Source organism: Seriola lalandi, unplaced genomic scaffold (assembly GCF_002814215.2).
Source record: "Seriola lalandi dorsalis isolate HSWRI2012SDOR001 ecotype SW California unplaced genomic scaffold, Sedor1 jcf7180002052092, whole genome shotgun sequence".
Lineage (NCBI taxonomy): Eukaryota > Metazoa > Chordata > Actinopteri > Carangiformes > Carangidae > Seriola > Seriola lalandi.
Genome location: NW_019522645.1, coordinates 196,009 through 214,522, shown reverse-complemented (window position 1 = coordinate 214,522; position 18,514 = coordinate 196,009). Strand labels below are relative to the sequence as shown.

Here is an 18,514-nt window from a genome sequence, read left to right as displayed (position 1 = left end):
AGAGATGGGACATGCAGAGAAGTGACAAACTCATTATTCAAAATAAGATATTAACTGAATGAATGTTGCAATGCTAGTAGTAATGTTAATACGAGGAAAAACAACTTCTCCTTTCTTTCGTTTCCAGTGGAACAGTTGTTTTGGTATGATTGTCAAAATAAATAAATGAATTTACGAAGTCATACCTTGAAAAGGACATTTTCCAACCTTGTTTCCAGCTTCCAAACAATGCTCCAGAGTTTAGACAAACAAAGTCCTTCTCTGGATCCAAATTTAAGTCTTTGGAAGTGACAGCATGGAAGTACACTTGTATATGTTCACTGTTGGATGAACTAAAAAAAGAAAGAAAAATTGTCAATAAATGTTCATTTAAAGTGATAATTTGCGTTATTTGAAGTCTAAGAAGGAGGCAGGAGTGCCGGCAGAGAAGCAGAGGAATGTAACACTGTGGATTCAAAGAGGAGAAAAAACTTATTTCAGCCACTTAAAAAATGCCCACCTAAAAAAACCAATCAGTTTACATGTATCTTGCCATTACACAGCCCTTTCCTTTGGCATACTTCAAAGTAGCCTTTACCTTGAGGACAGGTTTGCACAATATTAGCATTGTCTTTACCAGCTTCATAAGGTAGTCACCTTCAATGCTTTTCAATTAACAGGTGTGGCTTGTCAAGTTAATTAGTGGAATTTCTTGCCTTCTTAATGCATTTGAGACCATCAGTTCGTTGTGTTTTGGTAGTGCTGGTACACAGTAAACTGCCCTACTATATCAAGAACTGCTCAACTAAGTAAAGGGAAACAACATCATTACTTAAAGACATGAACGTCAGTTAATCCAGAAGATTGTAAAAACTTTGAATGCATCTTCAAGCGATGTTGAAAAAACCATGATGGTTTGGGATGAGTTGGACCACCGATACCCCTTCTCCACCAAGATGAACCTCGTGCTAGTTCTGGGCTGGTGCTAGAGCTGGTTCATAATTGGTTCAACTTGTGAACCTTCAAAGAACTATATATGTACAGTATATATATTGTGGTTTGTGTATGTGTACAGCTGAAATCAGACGTATGTATAGACTTACAGATTTTGTGTTAGCAAACTATAGTTTTGGCCGGTAAGGTCGTCTATTTTGAGCATAACACATTACTGGGACAAAATGTTCTTGCTCACTCTAAAGGCCTTGAACCTAGATATCTCTACGATTTATTGACCTGGTATCTGCCCATTGAGATTAACAAATGCTCACATACGTGTGTACATGCAGGTGCCTGTTCACACTTGTTTTACTATATTCCTGGGGTCTCAAAACTGTACACTGTACTTGGGGTCTTTGTGGGGACACAAATGCTGGACCCCACAGTTTAACTGGTTGTTTAAGGGTTAAGACTTTAGGGTTAGGGTTAGAATAAGATTTAGGCTAGGGTTAGGCATTCTTTTGTGAAAATAGGGTTAGGCTTACTACAAATATATATAAACTTACATAAGTGGACCTTTAGTGGACCCTTCCAAGGTATTTGCTTCGACTAGAACACACATCTCCTCAGATGCTGGTGAACTGGAGACATCTACATCTCTATTAACTGGCTGCTGTTTTTGTCTCTCCAGGTGTGTGCTTGTTTTGTCATCTGATTTGGGGTCAATAGTCTGTGGAAAAAACAAGAGTTGAAGATGAATCAAAGCCCTGATCAGATCATCAGAATATTAACTTATCTATTGCACAATATATGCAATTAAAAGATCAAGTTTCAAAAGTAGAATCTGATTGCAATGCGTAATGAATCAGCGGTATAATGTAGATTTACCACAACGCTCAATTTTGATGTTTTACTTATGAGATTCACATTTTGTCTTGATGCTTAAATAGACAGTAAAATAATATTACACAGCCAATAATCTGTATCCATGATCGCTCTGACAACATGATGGTTTTAATCTCAGTCTAATGAAAATCATTACACATCATTGTCGATATAAAATTGTTAAATATTATTGCTATCATTAGTATATCTGCAGGAATTTAGAAAAAGCGAGCAATAATTATTTTGCTATAAGCCAATGATCGATGATGTTTTCGAGTCAGTTTAAGGATTAAACTCTCTCTATATATTTGAATGACAACTACAGTACCTCAGTGCTTTTGGCTGTTTCCTTTGTTGCTGGACACGGATCAGCAGAATGCTCTTTGGATTCTTTGGGAGTTTTTTCATCTCCGGCTGCCTGGTCTTTGTTCCTGTCACTTTGTTTAGCAAAGGTATGCTGTTCAGTGTTGGTGTGATCTTCATTATCATCTGGCCTTCCAGACAGATTTTGTGTCTCATGGTTGGTTGTCTTATCTTCATCTTGACCAGAGTGCTTTGTCACCAAATCACATCCATGATGTGTTTGCTGAGACGGCTCAGGTGCAGTGGAGCCGGTTTCTTCAGTTGATGTAAGTGATGACGTAGCATTGGACAACGGCCCACAATGAATATCACTTGACTTGTCAGCAGGAATTTGCACTGCATCAGGACTGGCCTCTGTACTAATATTCGGTGGGCTTTCTGTTTGTTGCCTTGTCACTTTATCACCGGCAGGTGTAGGAGGCGGCGCTGTCGTGGAAACAGACAGGTGTAATACAAGGGCTGCCTGGCTGCATGGCTGAGAGATACTCTCAGAAGCTGTACTACACAGCTTCTCTTCCTCCTTACAATTCCCTCTGTCTTGTGGTGTAGAAACTAAATCGCCACGTGTCTGTATCTGAGGTGTTTGTTCAAACGATTCAGGTGCAGTGGAGCCGGCTTGTTTAGTTGATGTAAGTGATGACGTAGCATTGGACAGCGACCCAGAATGAATATCACTTGACTTGTCCGCAGGAATTTGCACTGCATCGGGACTGGCCTCTGTACTAATGTCTGCGTTCCCTGTTTGTTGCCTTGTCAGTTTATCACCGGCAGGTGTAGGAGACGGCGCTGTCGTGGAAACAGACAGGTTAATTCCAAGGTCTGTTTCATTGTATGGTTGAGAGTTACTTTCAGAGGCTTTGGTTCTGGTTTCCACTGTGGCTGTGCTTGCTGTGTTATTTGACAGGTCCTGTGGTGTAGCATCATCTCTGGCTGGCTCTGAATCATCACTTGCCGGCTGCCCCTGAAAAACATTTTAATAGTTAACTTTGCCAATATCATTTTCAATGTCATAAATATTTCTAGGGGCTAAAATCTGGGCTAAAGTTTCTCTAGGGGCAGAAATTACCACACGGATTGAGTGGTTAATATGTTGAGCCAAAAAACAGTTTTTCACATCAAAATTAAATAAAATGGATAAAATCTGTAGTGAGGAAGAAAATATGTTAAAACATTAATAAAAATACAAAGAACATGCCATCTTTTCACAGTCATTTGTAACTGTGAAACTGAAGTTCACTATGGAAGTTAGCACAATTTATTAAGATAGACTGGGGAACCTGCAGGTTCAGTTTGGAAGGTATTCTGAGCAAACTGTATGATAACTTAATGTGACTGCCTTCACTTTACAGGGTTTCTAAAGGGCCTATTATTTTTGCTCTAATTATCTAAGTAGGCTATCATACAAGGTTTAAATACTGGCTGGATGATTGGGAAACTGGGAACAGGTGTGTGGGGAAGATCAGGTGACTGGGACAGAAAGGAAAGTCCGGGGGCATCTGGTGAACGACTGAGCAATGATAGTTGGGAAGAGCTCAAAACATGTGTCTCTGTATGGTGACTACAGAGGAAGCACTGTTATTAAGCCTCCCATGTTCAACTCTCAATACAGTTTAGTTTCACTCTTATGATATTTTTCTGTTTCTTTACAGATATCAGCCTTATTACTTTTTACTGATAACTTCTACCACCATATTGAAACTGTGTTACGTAACTGATAATACTGCTAATACAACAACACATACCTGCTGCTGCTTTACATTAAAAGCCTTTCACCAGTGGACTAGTTGAAGACCAGTTGTTATGAAGGAGCTACTGAAAATGCAACATATTTGACAAAGAGCTGCGAAGCTGTTTGCACTTATTGAACAGATATAGTTCTTAGTACTTACACCAATGTCTCCTACTGTGTTGTCCCTCACCTGTAAGTTGCTTTGGATAAAAGTGTCTGCCAAATGAGTAAATGTAAATGTAGCTGAACTCTTCACTGTAATGGTAGTATTTTTAAATGAAAAATGGTAAACACAGCAATATATGGCCACATTCAGCGCATTTTGGTTAGCTGACATGTTGCAAGGAAGGATGGATAAAGAAAAAACAGTCACAGTAACCTATGAGGATAGAAAGCTGCAGTTGACTGTGGCCCTTACTGTGGTCTACAACATTTCATCAAGGTCAACAACACCTCTTACGGTGATTACGGTTCATCACGGCTCAACTCTGTGAGTATTCCCAACTCTACTAAAAAACTGCATTTATTTTCTATGTCTGTCGAGGCTCTCATAGGTAGCACCTTTATTAAGAACACCTGTACAGTGAAATGCAAATCCAACACCACATCTCCATTCCACCTTTAGAAAACATGTTTGTTTTTTGTTGAAACTGTCAGAGACGTGTTACTACGTCTATACATATGTTTATGATTGCTGGTGGTGTTGTACTGTACTGGACTGCCTTGCACTCAAAGACGTGTTCAATTTGATTATTAGCACATTCTTGCCATGGCAGAACCCCGCTCTCCTGTTTTATGAGCTTGTTTACCATCCATAATACCATAATGTCGGAGTGAACTAGCAGGCAAAACTGTGTTTCAGTTTCAGAAAGAGGAAGCAAAGGTTGCTTGGGATTTTGAAAGGACACTGCATGGACTCTTTCTATTTTGATTTATTTTTTTAAATGCTGTCGTTTAAATTCATGGCTCCATTTAAATGAGAATGAAAATGATATCACTTTAACAACTGTTTTCTAAGACGTTTCACCTTTATCTGGGCAGCGTTTTCTTGCTTTTCTTTAACATCTTTTGGAACCTGGTCTTGATCCTCCTTTTGGTTCTTCTCATCAGCCACTGAGGGCTGAGGTGCTGACGTGGCCACATCTGTATAACAATTAATGTGACATATTATATACATAAAAACACAGTAAATATGTTTTTAGTCTTTTAAGGTACTCCATACAGCTGGGATAAGAGAATGATAAATTACAATCTTCAGCATACTTAATTTAAGAATATGTAAGGTTAGGTAAGGTTATATCATTAATATCATTAAGAAGTCATATAATAACATTAAGAAACTGATACAGAAGAGTTCGATAGGAAACTTACCTTGGGTCCTATTTTGACTCAATAACCTGACGCCACATTGAGGACAGAACTTAAATGAACTTTCTGCTTGATTTCTACACTCAGGGCAAAACATGATGCACCTGTTTTAAACAGAAAAAAATAGTAAGGGGAGCAAACATTGTTAATCATTATAACATGGTTCCTTACGACTTTTTGAGACTTTTTTTTTAATGCCACTCGTAAAGAAATTTAAGACAAATAGACCAACAGGATGCAAACGTGTGTCGAATACACTTCCTACTCCCTCACTTGTACGGTTGGTGTTTTGTCACTCAGTTCTATTTTCAGCTTTTAAGCTTACACCTGACTGTTGTCCGGAAACCTGTTGCTGCTTGCCCTAGTGCAGGTGGATAGAAACACTTAGCATCTGTTGGCAGGTTGATTTGGCAGTTTTGTGTTTCGAAACTCTTCATTTCGTGACCAGACCGGCTAGTTCTGCTGCATCCTCACATTAGTTGAAAACATTGCCGATTGCATTGTCACGTGGGGAAGGCGAGGCACATGCGTAATTTGCGGGACTCTACGTAGTGAACGTAAGGGTCCGCCCTGCTCTGTATCCATGACTGGTGGGACCATGGGTCGGAGTTTAGCTTTAACGCTTTCTGCAAACTTCTCAATGTATGAATCATAAGTAAACTTCATGCTATTTAACAAAAGATATTTTACACACCGAATCTAGACCTCCCTGTGTTATGACAGCAGTAGCCTTGTAACATTTAAAAGGACATGGACTACTTTCGTCTCACTTCCTTCTTCCTTTCGATCAATTTTTATTTCTCAACTAGAACACAGCGAGGATGATCTTAGAAACACTTCGACAAGAAGCATAGAGTTGAGTCTAATCCTATTGTGAATGAAATAAAGAATACTTAGAGCAGATTGTACTGTAAAACAAAGAAAAATTAAACAAATTAATCATTAAATTCAGATGTATTATTATAGTCTGAATGAATTAATATTATAGTCTGCATTACGTAATACATTATTCTGAAAGTGGTCAGTAAAAGCATATATTTGTTGAGCTGACCTACCTTGTTTGCTCTTCATCACTCCATGATTGAAACTGAAAATCTGAGCAATGACTTCGCTTTATTACTGAGGGTTATGTATTAAGTTTCATTTTCATTTACAGGAAAACGGTTTGCCTGCTTTGGCTTTTCCTGCCACTCTCATTGCGCAATAAAATATCATAAGATGAGGAATCCAAAGTGACATCTTCAAACTGGTTGTTTTTGTTCGACTAAAAGTCCAAAACCCAAAGATATGTGACAAGAAGAGCCAGAAATCTTCCCATTTGAGCAGCTGAACCGGGGAAAAGCTCTAGGTTACTATTACCGATACAATTAATCGATCATCAAAATAACTACCAATTAATATTCTTCAGCTAATCAACTAATGGTTTATGTCATCGTCACATATTTTACGGAAATATAGACTTTTATAAATAACACTGCATATGCAAGAGCAATAATAAATTAAAAAAAACAAACAAAAAAAACAACTGACCATATCTTTCAGCAGATTTTGATATCAGTTCTCCCGATTTACAGTGATTGTGAAGTTTAGAAAATCCTTGAACTAAACTGGAGTCCCTATAGTCCTATTTGTTGTTTATTATTAGACACTGAATGTACAACCGTCAGATGTGGCTGCAACTCATGTAACATTTGGTTTTAAATCTCTCGGTGGATAATGCTGGAGGCCCAAAAATGTGTTGATAAACAGTTAGGATTATACCATAGATGTTACTGGGACGTGTACAGTATGATTTTGTCATGGCTGCTGCTAATCCAGCTTCTTCCCCTTAATCCTTTTGCCCTTAGCTACACTAATCAATGCCATTTCCAGGCATTCAATCTTTCCCGACATTTCAGACCCTGCCATTCCCTGCCTCTCCAGCAGCTGTCACTAGAGAGCTTTCCTGCCACAGCCAAAAAAAAAAAGAAATGAAAAATGAAAAAAAAAAATCAATGACCTGCCCGCACAGGTGCTCCCCATTCCATAGCCCTCTGGGTAATGTTGCTTGTTTGGACTTATGTGTTGTTGCTGTCAGTTTGCTTGCCACCCCACCAAGTAAAAACACGTTATTCTAATCCTGCTTCAGTTGGCTGCATGTAGGTTCCAACAGTTCGAGCTCTGTGCTCCGTTTTACAGCGCAGGTCCAGGTAACACTGGATTTGTACTTACAATACCAGATCACAGGATGAAATAATCACTGAATGCCAACAATGACAAGATGAAGCAACTTCACCTTATCTGTAATTTGAATGTGTTATGTGTTGTATCTATCTGGATGTGCACAGTTAAAGGGTAACAATCATCATCCTATAAAATGTATTAAAACTGGAAAATCTGTAGAGGATGAGGGACAGACAACTGCATTAAAGACTAAGACTAGAGGGCCAAATAGCCTTTAAAATATAATTAAATTCAACATTTAGTCTTTGCCAAAGCAGCTACATTTGCCCAAAGGTTTATTCAAATGGCATTGAAAAGAAACATCAAGATAGTCTGAGTTCATGCGGGGCGAATACGGGGAATATTTTCCTCCCGAAATACATGCATGCATAATATCCAAGATGGCATTTGTGAGGGAGGAAAATAACAAAATTTTCCATTCCTCTGAAGTCAGTGCTCAAAGAGCGTGCTAAATCATATCATCTCGTTGCAAGGCTGAATTGTTGACCGTGCTAACAGGCTTGGGCAGTGCGTGTGTGTGTGTGTGTGTGTGTGTGTGTGTGTGTGTGTGTGTGTGTAGCAGTTGTTGGGCCTAATCTCAGTGCTGGGTTATTGAGTCCTCCTCCTCTTCGTTACCACCCACACATCTCTGCCACACACACATATACACTCACACAGACACACACATCACTGCACTCGCCAGCCAACCAGTACTTCTATGCCTTCCTATTGCTTTTACCTGCGTCACTCTGCATGTGTTGCCATGGTGATCACTGATGCTCCCCCCACACTTTGTCTCTCGGCCTCTCAATATGAGGATGAAGCTGACTTGTGGCTGGTGATGCAGGCAGGCTGCAAACGTCATCACTTCCCTTGGGAAGGAGGCCTATTTTTACCACTTGGCACAAAGCATACCAAGCTGCCCAACATATTTATGGAACCGCATCTAATCCCAGCCTGCCAGGAAAACATCTCTCCGCACACTCTGCACCTCTGTCACTCTCTACCCCTTCATCTCACAGAAATGCTGTTTCTTTCAAGGCATATTTTATCCCTTAAATTAAGATGACAGCACTTCTGAAGGTTTTGAATAATCCCACTTTAGTAACTGCTCTGTCTGATCTATGATACTGTATCACTGATGGGAAATCCAACACTCCCTTCACAGGGAGGCCAAACATCCATGGTCACAGTCACCCAGGGACTACCAGCCTCAGAACTGGTAGAGTGATTCAAGTTTTGTGCAAGGGCCCATTAGCTGATTAATTGCCCTGTGTGCCAGTGCAAGATAAAAGTAATGGAAGTCAGCATGAAATTGCCTCCAGGTTTTTGACTGATCATTTTAAAACCAGGAGATAGTGCTTACTGTTGGTGCTATGGTGTCATATTTGAAGGCAGAGCTGCCATAATAAGGTAAAAAAGAAAAAGGTAACGGTAAAGTCGACGGATTTCCAAAGAAAATACACACTTCTGCAAATCAAGAATTTGCTGGATGCATGCGCTCACCACACACTTTAAGAAAAACCTGCACACCTGCTTATTCATGCAATTATCCACTAAGCCAAATAACCATCTCAATTTACATGTGCCCATCTTCTAATGGCTACTTACATCATGATAAAGAACAATGTCACAAAGCAAAAGCCGTCTGAAACTGGGTTCATGAACATGACAATGAGTTGAGTGTACTTCAGGTTATGTAAACATCTGCTTATCGCTGCCATTAGATGTAGCAATAGATCACCAGCATATCAGACCAAAACAACACATTGTAGGCCACACCTCCAGCCTCTGTTCAGCCACAAACCCCTCAGCCCTCCCTTCTCATTCTCAATCACCACTGTGTTACAAAGCCCAGTGAAAAATACAGGTACCCTGTACACACGAAAGCCAACAAAATCAATCCAGCCACAACCGTTATCCACTTGACGTGATATGCTCCTCAGCAAAGCTGGCAGTAAGCCAGCTAGCGAGAGCAACATTTGCAGAACAAATTCATAATATGGGTAACTGCAAGTTAGCTATCGTTATCAGGCCTTCTGTGGGTGGTCACTAATGACATAGACATGTAACATTATATATATACTATATATATATATATTATATATACCCATCAAGTTACTGACATAATCGAGGAGAAGAAAAGCCAGCTCCAATAAAAGCTGGAGCCCTTTGGCCGCTATTAGGGCTCTTTATCTCGGTGGGACCAGCCACAAGAATGAGGCGGTCACTGTGTGTTTATAAACAACGGTTTAACAGGAGGGACTCGCATGCACTAACATGCATGCGCCGCCATCCGATACCAAAGCAAAGAACAGGGAAGTTCAGACTGCAACTCACATGGAGGGGGTGTGACTTTGTTCTCTGTGCAGGACGCCATTACTCTACTATATCTTTGCATAGAAAATTGTATATTATTTATTGTTTATAATGTTGCTCACGGATCCTTTAGTGGCCTCCCCAACCGGCAGATCTGAATCCAATTAAACATCTTTTGGATGTGGTAGAACAGGAGATTTGCAGCATGAATGCTGATAAATCTGTACAAATGATGTGATGCAATCATGTCAACATGGACCAGAATCGCAAAATTTATATTTCCAGCGCTGTGTGGACTCCATGGTATTCTTAAATAAGTGCTTGGTGAGTGTAATTAGTTTTTGAACTGGACTGTACCAAATGTTTTGTCCTTTCCATTTATAAATGTGAGGGGCCAGAATAACAGAAGCACATCAGAATAAAAGGCAGGTCAGTACAAGAATATCAACTGCATCCTCAATTCTGAAACACTAAGTCAACACATCCTCACACAGACTGTACAAGTGTGCCTAATACAGTGGACACTGAGTGATACTCTAGACACATGCGCATTGAGGATAATCAGTTATGGTCAGGTCAGTTATGATGTTGTACGCATTATACACATGCGCAGATATGTCTGGAAACTAAATTTGTGCTTTAAGACTGAAGCGGCAGTAGGAGCAAGTGATCTAGCACATTACACTGATTTATCATCTCTGTGTAAAATCTGCAGGAAGTTTGAATCAGAATATTGTTATAGGAGTGGCACAGCTCTTTTCAGGAATAGCTCAGTACGGAGGTTGTGTGTGTAGTGGGCACGAGAGAGAGAGAGAGATAGCAGTGGCTTGTGACCGGAGCAGGAAATTGGCTAGTTAGTTAGCAGTTAGCAGTAGTCAGTTAATGGTAAATATTTTTGATAAAATTGATTTTTAGATATTTTTCATCTATGCTGCACATTTGATATGTTTACTCTCAATTCAGAGGACTAATCCTAATACTTCTTCAACCAGGAAGGTGAAAAGTGAAGGTGTCCAGACAGAGAGCAGCAAGACGACAGGGGAGAGACAAGCACAGGAAAGACCGGCAGCACAAAATCGCGAGACAGGACATGCCCTGAGTATAAGAGAGATCTGCTGCTGCTACTGTCATGAAAAGGTTTTAGTCTGGTCCATATTTTTAATGTTGGTGTAGTAAACAGATAAATTGCGCACACACATGGGTAAAAAATGTGTTTTTCCTTTTTTCATTACATCATTTTGGATTATTGAGTGTAGATTGGTGGGCAAAATGGAAATTTTATCCATTTAAAATTAGATCTACAACATAAAAAAGTGAGGGGATGAAAACTTAATCTATCTTGTCATGATCTTATTGTACATGAGTCATAGACGCTATAAATATGTAAATATGGGGAAACATTAGGGTGTGATGTTGCTCTATAGCGCATGCACCAATGTAACAGTAAATGCTCTGGAAAAAATATTAATCAAATATCAGATGCTTTTGTCTGTTTTTCTACACCAGCTAATGCCTAACCATGAAAAGGTGTGGGCCCAGTGAGGTTTGTGGTTAAGTATTTGAAATATAGTGTGTATTTGTGTGGGTGCAAGTGTGTTTTGTACAAACCAGCACACGCACAAAGATACACACTGAATCTCACTTTGTACATGGGGTTCCCACATCCGCCATGAGTGTGGAACTTCACCTACACTGTGAAACTACGTCATCAGAATGGGTGGAGCAGCCTAGTTGGCTCACACAAATATATATATGTATATATATATATATATATAAATATATGTATATATATATATATATATACATATATATAGTTGCAAAAACCCCTCCATATGTACACACTGAACCACAGAACCCTTTTACTTTTAGCAATTTAGGTATTTCATGATCTAATCTTTATTTTAATCAAAATGTGGCTATTCGTATATTTATAGTCAATGAATGTAACAGGTAGGGAGAATGAGAGAAATGAGAAGATCAAATCCATCAACTCCCCACGCCTGGCCAGTCGCTGTGTTACGTGGACATGAATGTTTGATTTGTTTCAGAAAGTTACAAAAGTTGTCAGACGTGCCCCCCCCAATCATCATAGGCTACAGATGGAAGGAAGGAAATGAGATCTAAGTTTTGCTTGGCTTCTGTTTTATTTTTCGGCACACATGCCCACACAAAGCCACATACCTGCCATTCAGGCAGTGTATCACTGTTGGCCAGGATCAAGACCCTGCATTATTTAACCACTTTGAAAGAATGTTTTGCAAGCTCACACAATATTTAATTACCTCCATGTTCACTTGCCAAACACCTCATGTCTGTGTTGGGCTTCATTAGTATTCAAATGTCACAGTGAATTCACAAGAAATTCATAGTAAATGGTGGTGGAAATCAGCCAACCCTTTAAGTTTCTCTCTGCAGGCAGAAAATGGATTCTCATTTCTATTAATACCCGTAAAAGGCTTTTATTTGCTCTGCTCCTCTCCATGAATCACACATAGTGTTTTAAGTACAAACCACTCATCAATCACACGTTGCCCAATACAGTACAGAACTGTCCTGATCTCTCTTGTTCTCTGGCACAACCGAAGCTGAACCATTCCAACTGATGCCAAGCATTCCTGACAACCCATCAGTTTGTGCCTTGACTTGCAGCCCTAACCCATGGTCACTGAAGAAAATTATTGCTGGAGGCCTGAGTTTACTCCTCAACTCATGTTGACTCGTATTCATGACACGCTGTAACAAGTGTCTTTATCCAGAACAATCTACATCATCAATCTACATCTTCATTCCAACAAGTCCTCCAACCTTAACCACCATATAGGTTGCTTGTCCCCATCTTCGGATATTACCAGAAGGAGCGTATCACCGCCATGATAACAATAATAAACAAACAGTTTAGGCTGTGGAACGGTCACGGTTTGGTTAGGTTTAGGCACAAAAACTACTTGGTCAGGTCTACGAAAAGGTAGTGGTTTGGGTTAAAATTAGTACTACCTTAAGGTTAGAGGACCGTCGTCGTCATGGTTACAATATGTATATATATATACATATATATATGTATATATATATAATTTGTGTATATATATATATATACTGTATATATTATAAATTACAAATTCATCAACATTTATGGACAATTATTATAAGAAGGCCCAAACCTTCAGTATCCAGACACATTTAACTCTTTGTGAAAGTATATTGCTCACAGTTTTTATTGGTTTGTTTAAAAAAAAAGAAAGAAAGGTAAAAGGAAATGAAAGAGTGTTTGTGAGAGAGTGGTACATCCTTTTCCAGTTACTGCCAGCCTTTTTTTTCTCGAGTGCAGGCTCAGCACCCCCACTCTCTTTACACCGATACTCGGCTTTTAGACAAAAATATCTCTCCTCTGTTGGTTTACTTCCCCCCACCTCCATTTCCGCCTCAGCATTAAGAGATCTGACATCACAGGGTCCATCATGTGATCCACCCGCACTGATGGATAGGACCTACCTGTGACGCACATGCCTCCTTCTCTGTAACCCTTTACAAGCCAGAGGACTGATAATGAAGAAAACAAGGACCATTATCCCATTATAAATTTATTGATTATTACATTCTTAGCTAAATAAATGTATTGTTGAGTGACTGACTGCTCTGTGCATCTGTGTAGTTTTGGACAAAAAACAAAAAACATATGAAATGGGAGGAAACCAAACACAGTAAAGAAACAATTTATCAGTATTCACTAGAGCTTATTGTGTCATTGATGAATAACTGATAAAACATCACAACACATTGTGTTGTAGTACACAATGGTCATTTTACATGTGTATAAAAGTGTGTTAAAATTATAGCCGCACAAGTCAAACACATAAAATGTGACCATGGCAGGAGGGTTAGCCTGGAAAATCCTGACAAAATGTACCAACCACTGACAAACAGGGCTTTCATTATGTGAAATGCCGACCAAAATTACACTGAAGATTTCCACCTCTAATCCCTCAGAGACACGGAGAACAAATTCACTTACAAAGAATCTTACAAAGATGGTGGTAATATATATATATTTTTAAACCTTCTTAATCAGGCTGTATTGTTAAAAACAGAAAATACTGGCATTAAAAATTATGTCAATTTAAAAAATGAAATATGAAATAGGAAAATCTGTAAAGGGAAATGGATATTCTTGGGTGGAAATTCACAAATTACAATTATCATGTGTTTCATTAAATGGGTGTGTCACATGTGAGACCAGATCCAACTCAAAAACAACCTGAAACTGTTAACTGACCAGAGGAAGTGTTGAAATCACATCAGTTTCAGATTCAACTTCTTCAAATTTGGATGTGCAGAAATGCAGGGGACAGTGTCTTGGCTGAGGGCATAAAACAGAAGTGAGCACAACTTTTTTTTCTGAGAAGACATTCTTGACCACACAAATCACAACTGCTCATGCCCACAATTATAGCCTACAATTATCCTTCTTACATTAAATATAAGAAATTACAAACTGGTGAAAAATGTGGATTCTATAGTGCTGAACATTATTAGTTTGAAAATGAAAAGGACGTGTACCAGTCAATACTTCCTTTCACAATAAACCTCAATGTCCAACATCAGTGTTTGTAGTTTATCCCTCATCTCCATGGCAATAGAACTGGTACCAAAGATCATCTATAAAGAAAATGAATAACTTGGTACAAAGTGAAGGGTCACGAATGTTCTTGAAAAATCTTAACACAAGGTACAAATATATTTACTTCCCAGAGCTTTCAACCATATATCACGGTCTTCGTAAACAGATGGAGTTTGCTCAGTTGTTACAGAGAATTACTGTATAACTAGCCTATAACCATAAGTATAATTGAGCATGATTGAAGTTCATATATTGTATTCCCTGTTAACATCACAGTGCATTATCTTTCAGAGACTTAAACAAATTGAGAGGCAATGGCTGCTATGTTTTTGGAAAAACCTACAAAAAACAACTTTCAGTCAGTTTGAAAAGATGTGGGGTGGTCATTTGTGATCTTCCTAAAAAAAATAAAATAAAAAATAACACCATGGACTCCCTACTGACATATACCTCACTCCTTTAGCCCTGTTAGACAAAGCATGGAGGGACAACTTACACCTTAATGACTCTCAGTTTAGAAAGTTTGGTAACCTCAGGTTATTACTAGCTAGGAGCGGAGGTCTAACAGCTGAAATAAGTGTAAATTTAAGAGCTGCATTTCAAACTTTTTTTTTTATAATTTAAGTTGCCTTTTTGATGCTCCTTTAATGATTATCTAAATTGATGTATTTCTTCTCCTTGCTTATTTTAGTCTTGTTATTTTTGTAATTATATTATTTAGCATTATGTAAAGCATATTGAATTTGTCTGTGTATAAAATATGCTATATAAATAAACTTGCCTTGCCAAACAAACACTGCCATGGGTGTATTGGGTGAGCTCATTTCAATACAAATGATACAAATCACATTATTATCCATGGGCACTGTTTTTAGGACTGTAGCCGGACACCAGAATGAGACGTAGAGTGAGACCTCCCACCTGTCTCCTCCTCTATGGTCGGTTCGTCCCTTTATTCAAATAAAAGTCTGGAAAACGTAATTTCTGCCCAATGCGCGCGCTCTGATGTGACATAATGGAACGTGCGAGCCTAGAAAAGCTCGAGGCGGTGCGCGCGGGCGTACAGTACACTCAGATTCCACTCGAGAGCAGACGACTGCCAACGGTTTCAAAATATTAAGTATTAAAAATATTAATTTGATACAAAATATTTTACGCTACGGTTTATTTCTGTGAGGTTATGGGCAAGGCACCGCTCTGAGGGAGTGCCGAGCAGTACGACTTTGTCATTTTACCCACGGAAATAATGATGAAGAAGGATATTAACTTGAGCCTGGCGGAGGACGCAGACCTCAAACCGCATCTCCGCGATGCTGAGAGCATCCTCAGCTCCCCGGACCTGGGGTTGCTCAAACTGGCCTCTCCGGAGCTGGAGAGGCTGATCATCCAGTCCAACGGCATGGTCACCACGACACCGACCAGCTCCCAGTTCCTCTACCCGAAGACGGTAACGGATGAGCAGGAATTCGCCGAGGGCTTCGTGAAGGCGTTGGAGGACTTGCACAAGCAGAACCAGCTGAACGGAGACGGGCAGGCGAACGGCACCCTGGATCTGGGCGCCAACATCGCCCCGGTCACCGTCCAACCGGATCTACCGGTATATACGAACCTGAACAGTTACGGCACCGGGCCATTGGGAACCACTGTCAACTACTCTACAGACACAGTCCCTTTCCCGCCTCCTCCGTCACATCACTTGGGGGCAGCCCCGCCGCAGTCAGAGCTCTCTCGGGTCCAGCCGCTGAAGGAGGAGCCTCAGACGGTCCCTGACGTTCAGAGCTTCGGGGAGAGCCCGCCACTGTCCCCCATCGACATGGACACACAGGAGCGCATCAAAGCCGAGAGGAAGAGGCTCAGGAACAGGATTGCAGCTTCAAAGTGTCGGAGGCGTAAACTGGAGCGGATCTCCAGGCTGGAGGACAAGGTCAAAACGCTGAAAAGTCAAAACACCGACCTGGCTTCGACGGCTAGCCTGCTTAGAGAGCAAGTGGCCCAGCTGAAACAGAAAGTCCTCACCCATGTTAACAGCGGCTGTCAGCTGCTGCCACACGAAGTTCAAGTGCACTAGCCAGAGGGACAGACCTGCAGTTGGGCTACTGACCAGCAAATAAGCTTCATGGACTCTGTTAATGTTGTTTTATCTGTATGTAGCGTTGCCCAGATATGTGCTGTTCTTGGTGGAATGAACGCCAGGCCACATAGGCCAAATTTTACATTAATAGGCGGTTTTAAAATGCTTTGAACATTGGCAAAATGTAAACATACGCGGTAGAACATAATATAAGATAATAATTGATGAGACTCTTCCGCTATAATTGGCAGATAATTTGGACAAGTTTTATTCCTTAAGCAATTTCCAGAATCCCAGATGACACCACGCCTCCGCTCGGTGGAGAGAACAAATCAGTAGCAGCATTGCATATTTAAATGAGCAATTTGCTTATCGGTTTATTAGATTTACTCCGAAATAAAGAGCGTTTTCCTTTGATATGTTCAATGTATGAAATCCTGCTCTACCTCGTATCTATGTTTACTGATGAACAAGGCAGCTTTAAACTGCTATTTCTTTCTATGGATTTTGGCCATAGTCTTCTCCGATGGGGGAAAAGAGGCACTTATCGGGGGGCTGTATACTCAACTTCAACTGGGTCTACAGACGGCACATGTCGATATTTTTTCTTGTAAAAATGTTTACAGACTGGCTGTGTCTTACAGTCTCATACCTGGACCAAACAGATTAAAAATATTTATAGGAGAATATGCACATTTGTGACATAGATATCCTTAACACATGGAACACACGAGGAATTGGCTGTAAGAAAAATGCATACACCTACATTTGATATGTAAGAGATAATCTACATATATATAACCTATTTACCACGTATTTCTGTAGGGAACAATTTGCATGTTGTTGACAAACTCGAATGTTGCCCACAGCTGGGTGTCACAGGGCGCAATTAATCAGTGTTTATTATCTTCAACCTTTACAAACACTTGTAATTATATATTTTTTACTCTACTGTGTCCTATTTCCGTGTGTCCTCATTTTAAATGTGAAAAGTCGTAACCTTTTTGTTGCACCGACTGTTGCTGTCACCTCTAGCCTACAGTTATTTGGCTTCATGCCGATGTGTTCTGAATTAAATGCTGCTCGGCAATAAACACTGTTTCCTCTATTATGGTGAATCTCTGGTATTTACATTCATGTTGATGAAGTCGGTGTGTGCTGCAGTAAACAAGATGTTGGAGGTGCATAGGAATTTGTCAAGTTCTAGATATAGCCCACTATACTATGTTAAGTTTTGTCTTCCATAAGTCTCAAGAATAGCACGTTCAAGTAAAACAACATAGAGACAGCAAGAAAATATATTGCAGGTTATAACTTCCTCTGATGGAGACTGAATTAGTGAAGTCAGTGTTGTGTAATAACTGGATTTTGGATGCATGGTTTCTGCTCCCTCCATCGTGCATCACCATGGTGTCTATCTCCCTCTGCTGGTTAAATAGGAAATTGCAAAAAAAAAAAAACAAATATCCTGATGCACCAATGGAATGAAGGCCATTTTTGGGAATAGTGCACTTTATGATTAAAAAAAATGGGGGGTGTAGCAGCCCCCCTGAAGGTCCTTGAAAAGTCTCAGGGGTGTCTGCTGCAAAATTAGGAATAGCTAGACTTCAGTTGTCTAGAATTCAGTGTATCGTGAAGATGTATAAGTATGACAGATGTGTACAGATGTGAGTTTTATTCATTTCTCAGCTGAGAGAATTAAATCTGACTTGATTGGGTTCCCTGCAACATAAGATTATCAAATGACAACTATTTTCTGAGTCCACTATCCAGGGCACATCTCTGTTTGGGTCTTCAAGATCAGAGTTAGATGAAAGTATTGGTGATAGGCCTTTCATTGATATTAGTCAGTCAGTGTTGTCCAGCTATTATGAGCAGGAGGTTCAAATATGCTAAATCAAAGTTTAATAATTATATATTTATAGATTAAAGTAAGACTTACATTTTTGTGCCACTTATTTAATACAGTACATCCCATAATTTCCCTCTAAACAGGTATGGCTCACCCTGCCTTTGAGAGTATTTATTAGTTTTTATTTATTTATCC

The 18,514-nt window shown here is 39.7% G+C and overlaps 2 protein-coding genes across 2 annotated transcripts in view; one reads left to right on the top strand and one right to left on the bottom strand.

The window, feature by feature from the left end:
* LOC111649926 (E3 ubiquitin-protein ligase rnf213-alpha-like) overlaps positions 1 to 5,365 on the bottom strand; it is a 43,697-nt gene extending 38,332 nt beyond the window's left edge. Inside the window, exons 1-5 of the mRNA XM_087172148.1 lie at positions 5,264 to 5,365; positions 4,920 to 5,035; positions 2,129 to 3,124; positions 1,482 to 1,645; positions 186 to 332 (exon numbers count right to left, since the gene is read on the bottom strand). Of these exons, the coding sequence (XP_087028274.1) occupies positions 186 to 332; positions 1,482 to 1,645; positions 2,129 to 3,124; positions 4,920 to 5,035; positions 5,264 to 5,357 (1,517 nt within the window). The 5' untranslated portion in view covers positions 5,358 to 5,365. The remainder of the gene's footprint in view (positions 1 to 185; positions 333 to 1,481; positions 1,646 to 2,128; positions 3,125 to 4,919; positions 5,036 to 5,263) is intronic.
* Positions 5,366 to 15,451: 10,086 nt separating this feature from the next.
* LOC111649931 (transcription factor JunD) lies at positions 15,452 to 17,575 on the top strand. The gene has a single exon (XM_023399629.2). It carries the CDS (start codon positions 15,643 to 15,645, stop codon positions 16,462 to 16,464), a length of 822 nt encoding a protein of 273 aa, XP_023255397.1. The 5' UTR covers positions 15,452 to 15,642; the 3' UTR covers positions 16,465 to 17,575.
* Positions 17,576 to 18,514: the final 939 nt, after the last annotated feature.

Coding starts and splice junctions, on each gene's coding strand:
- LOC111649931 (XM_023399629.2), top strand. CDS start 15,643: ATGATGAAGAAGGATATTAACTTGAGCCTGGCGGAGGACGCAGACCTC.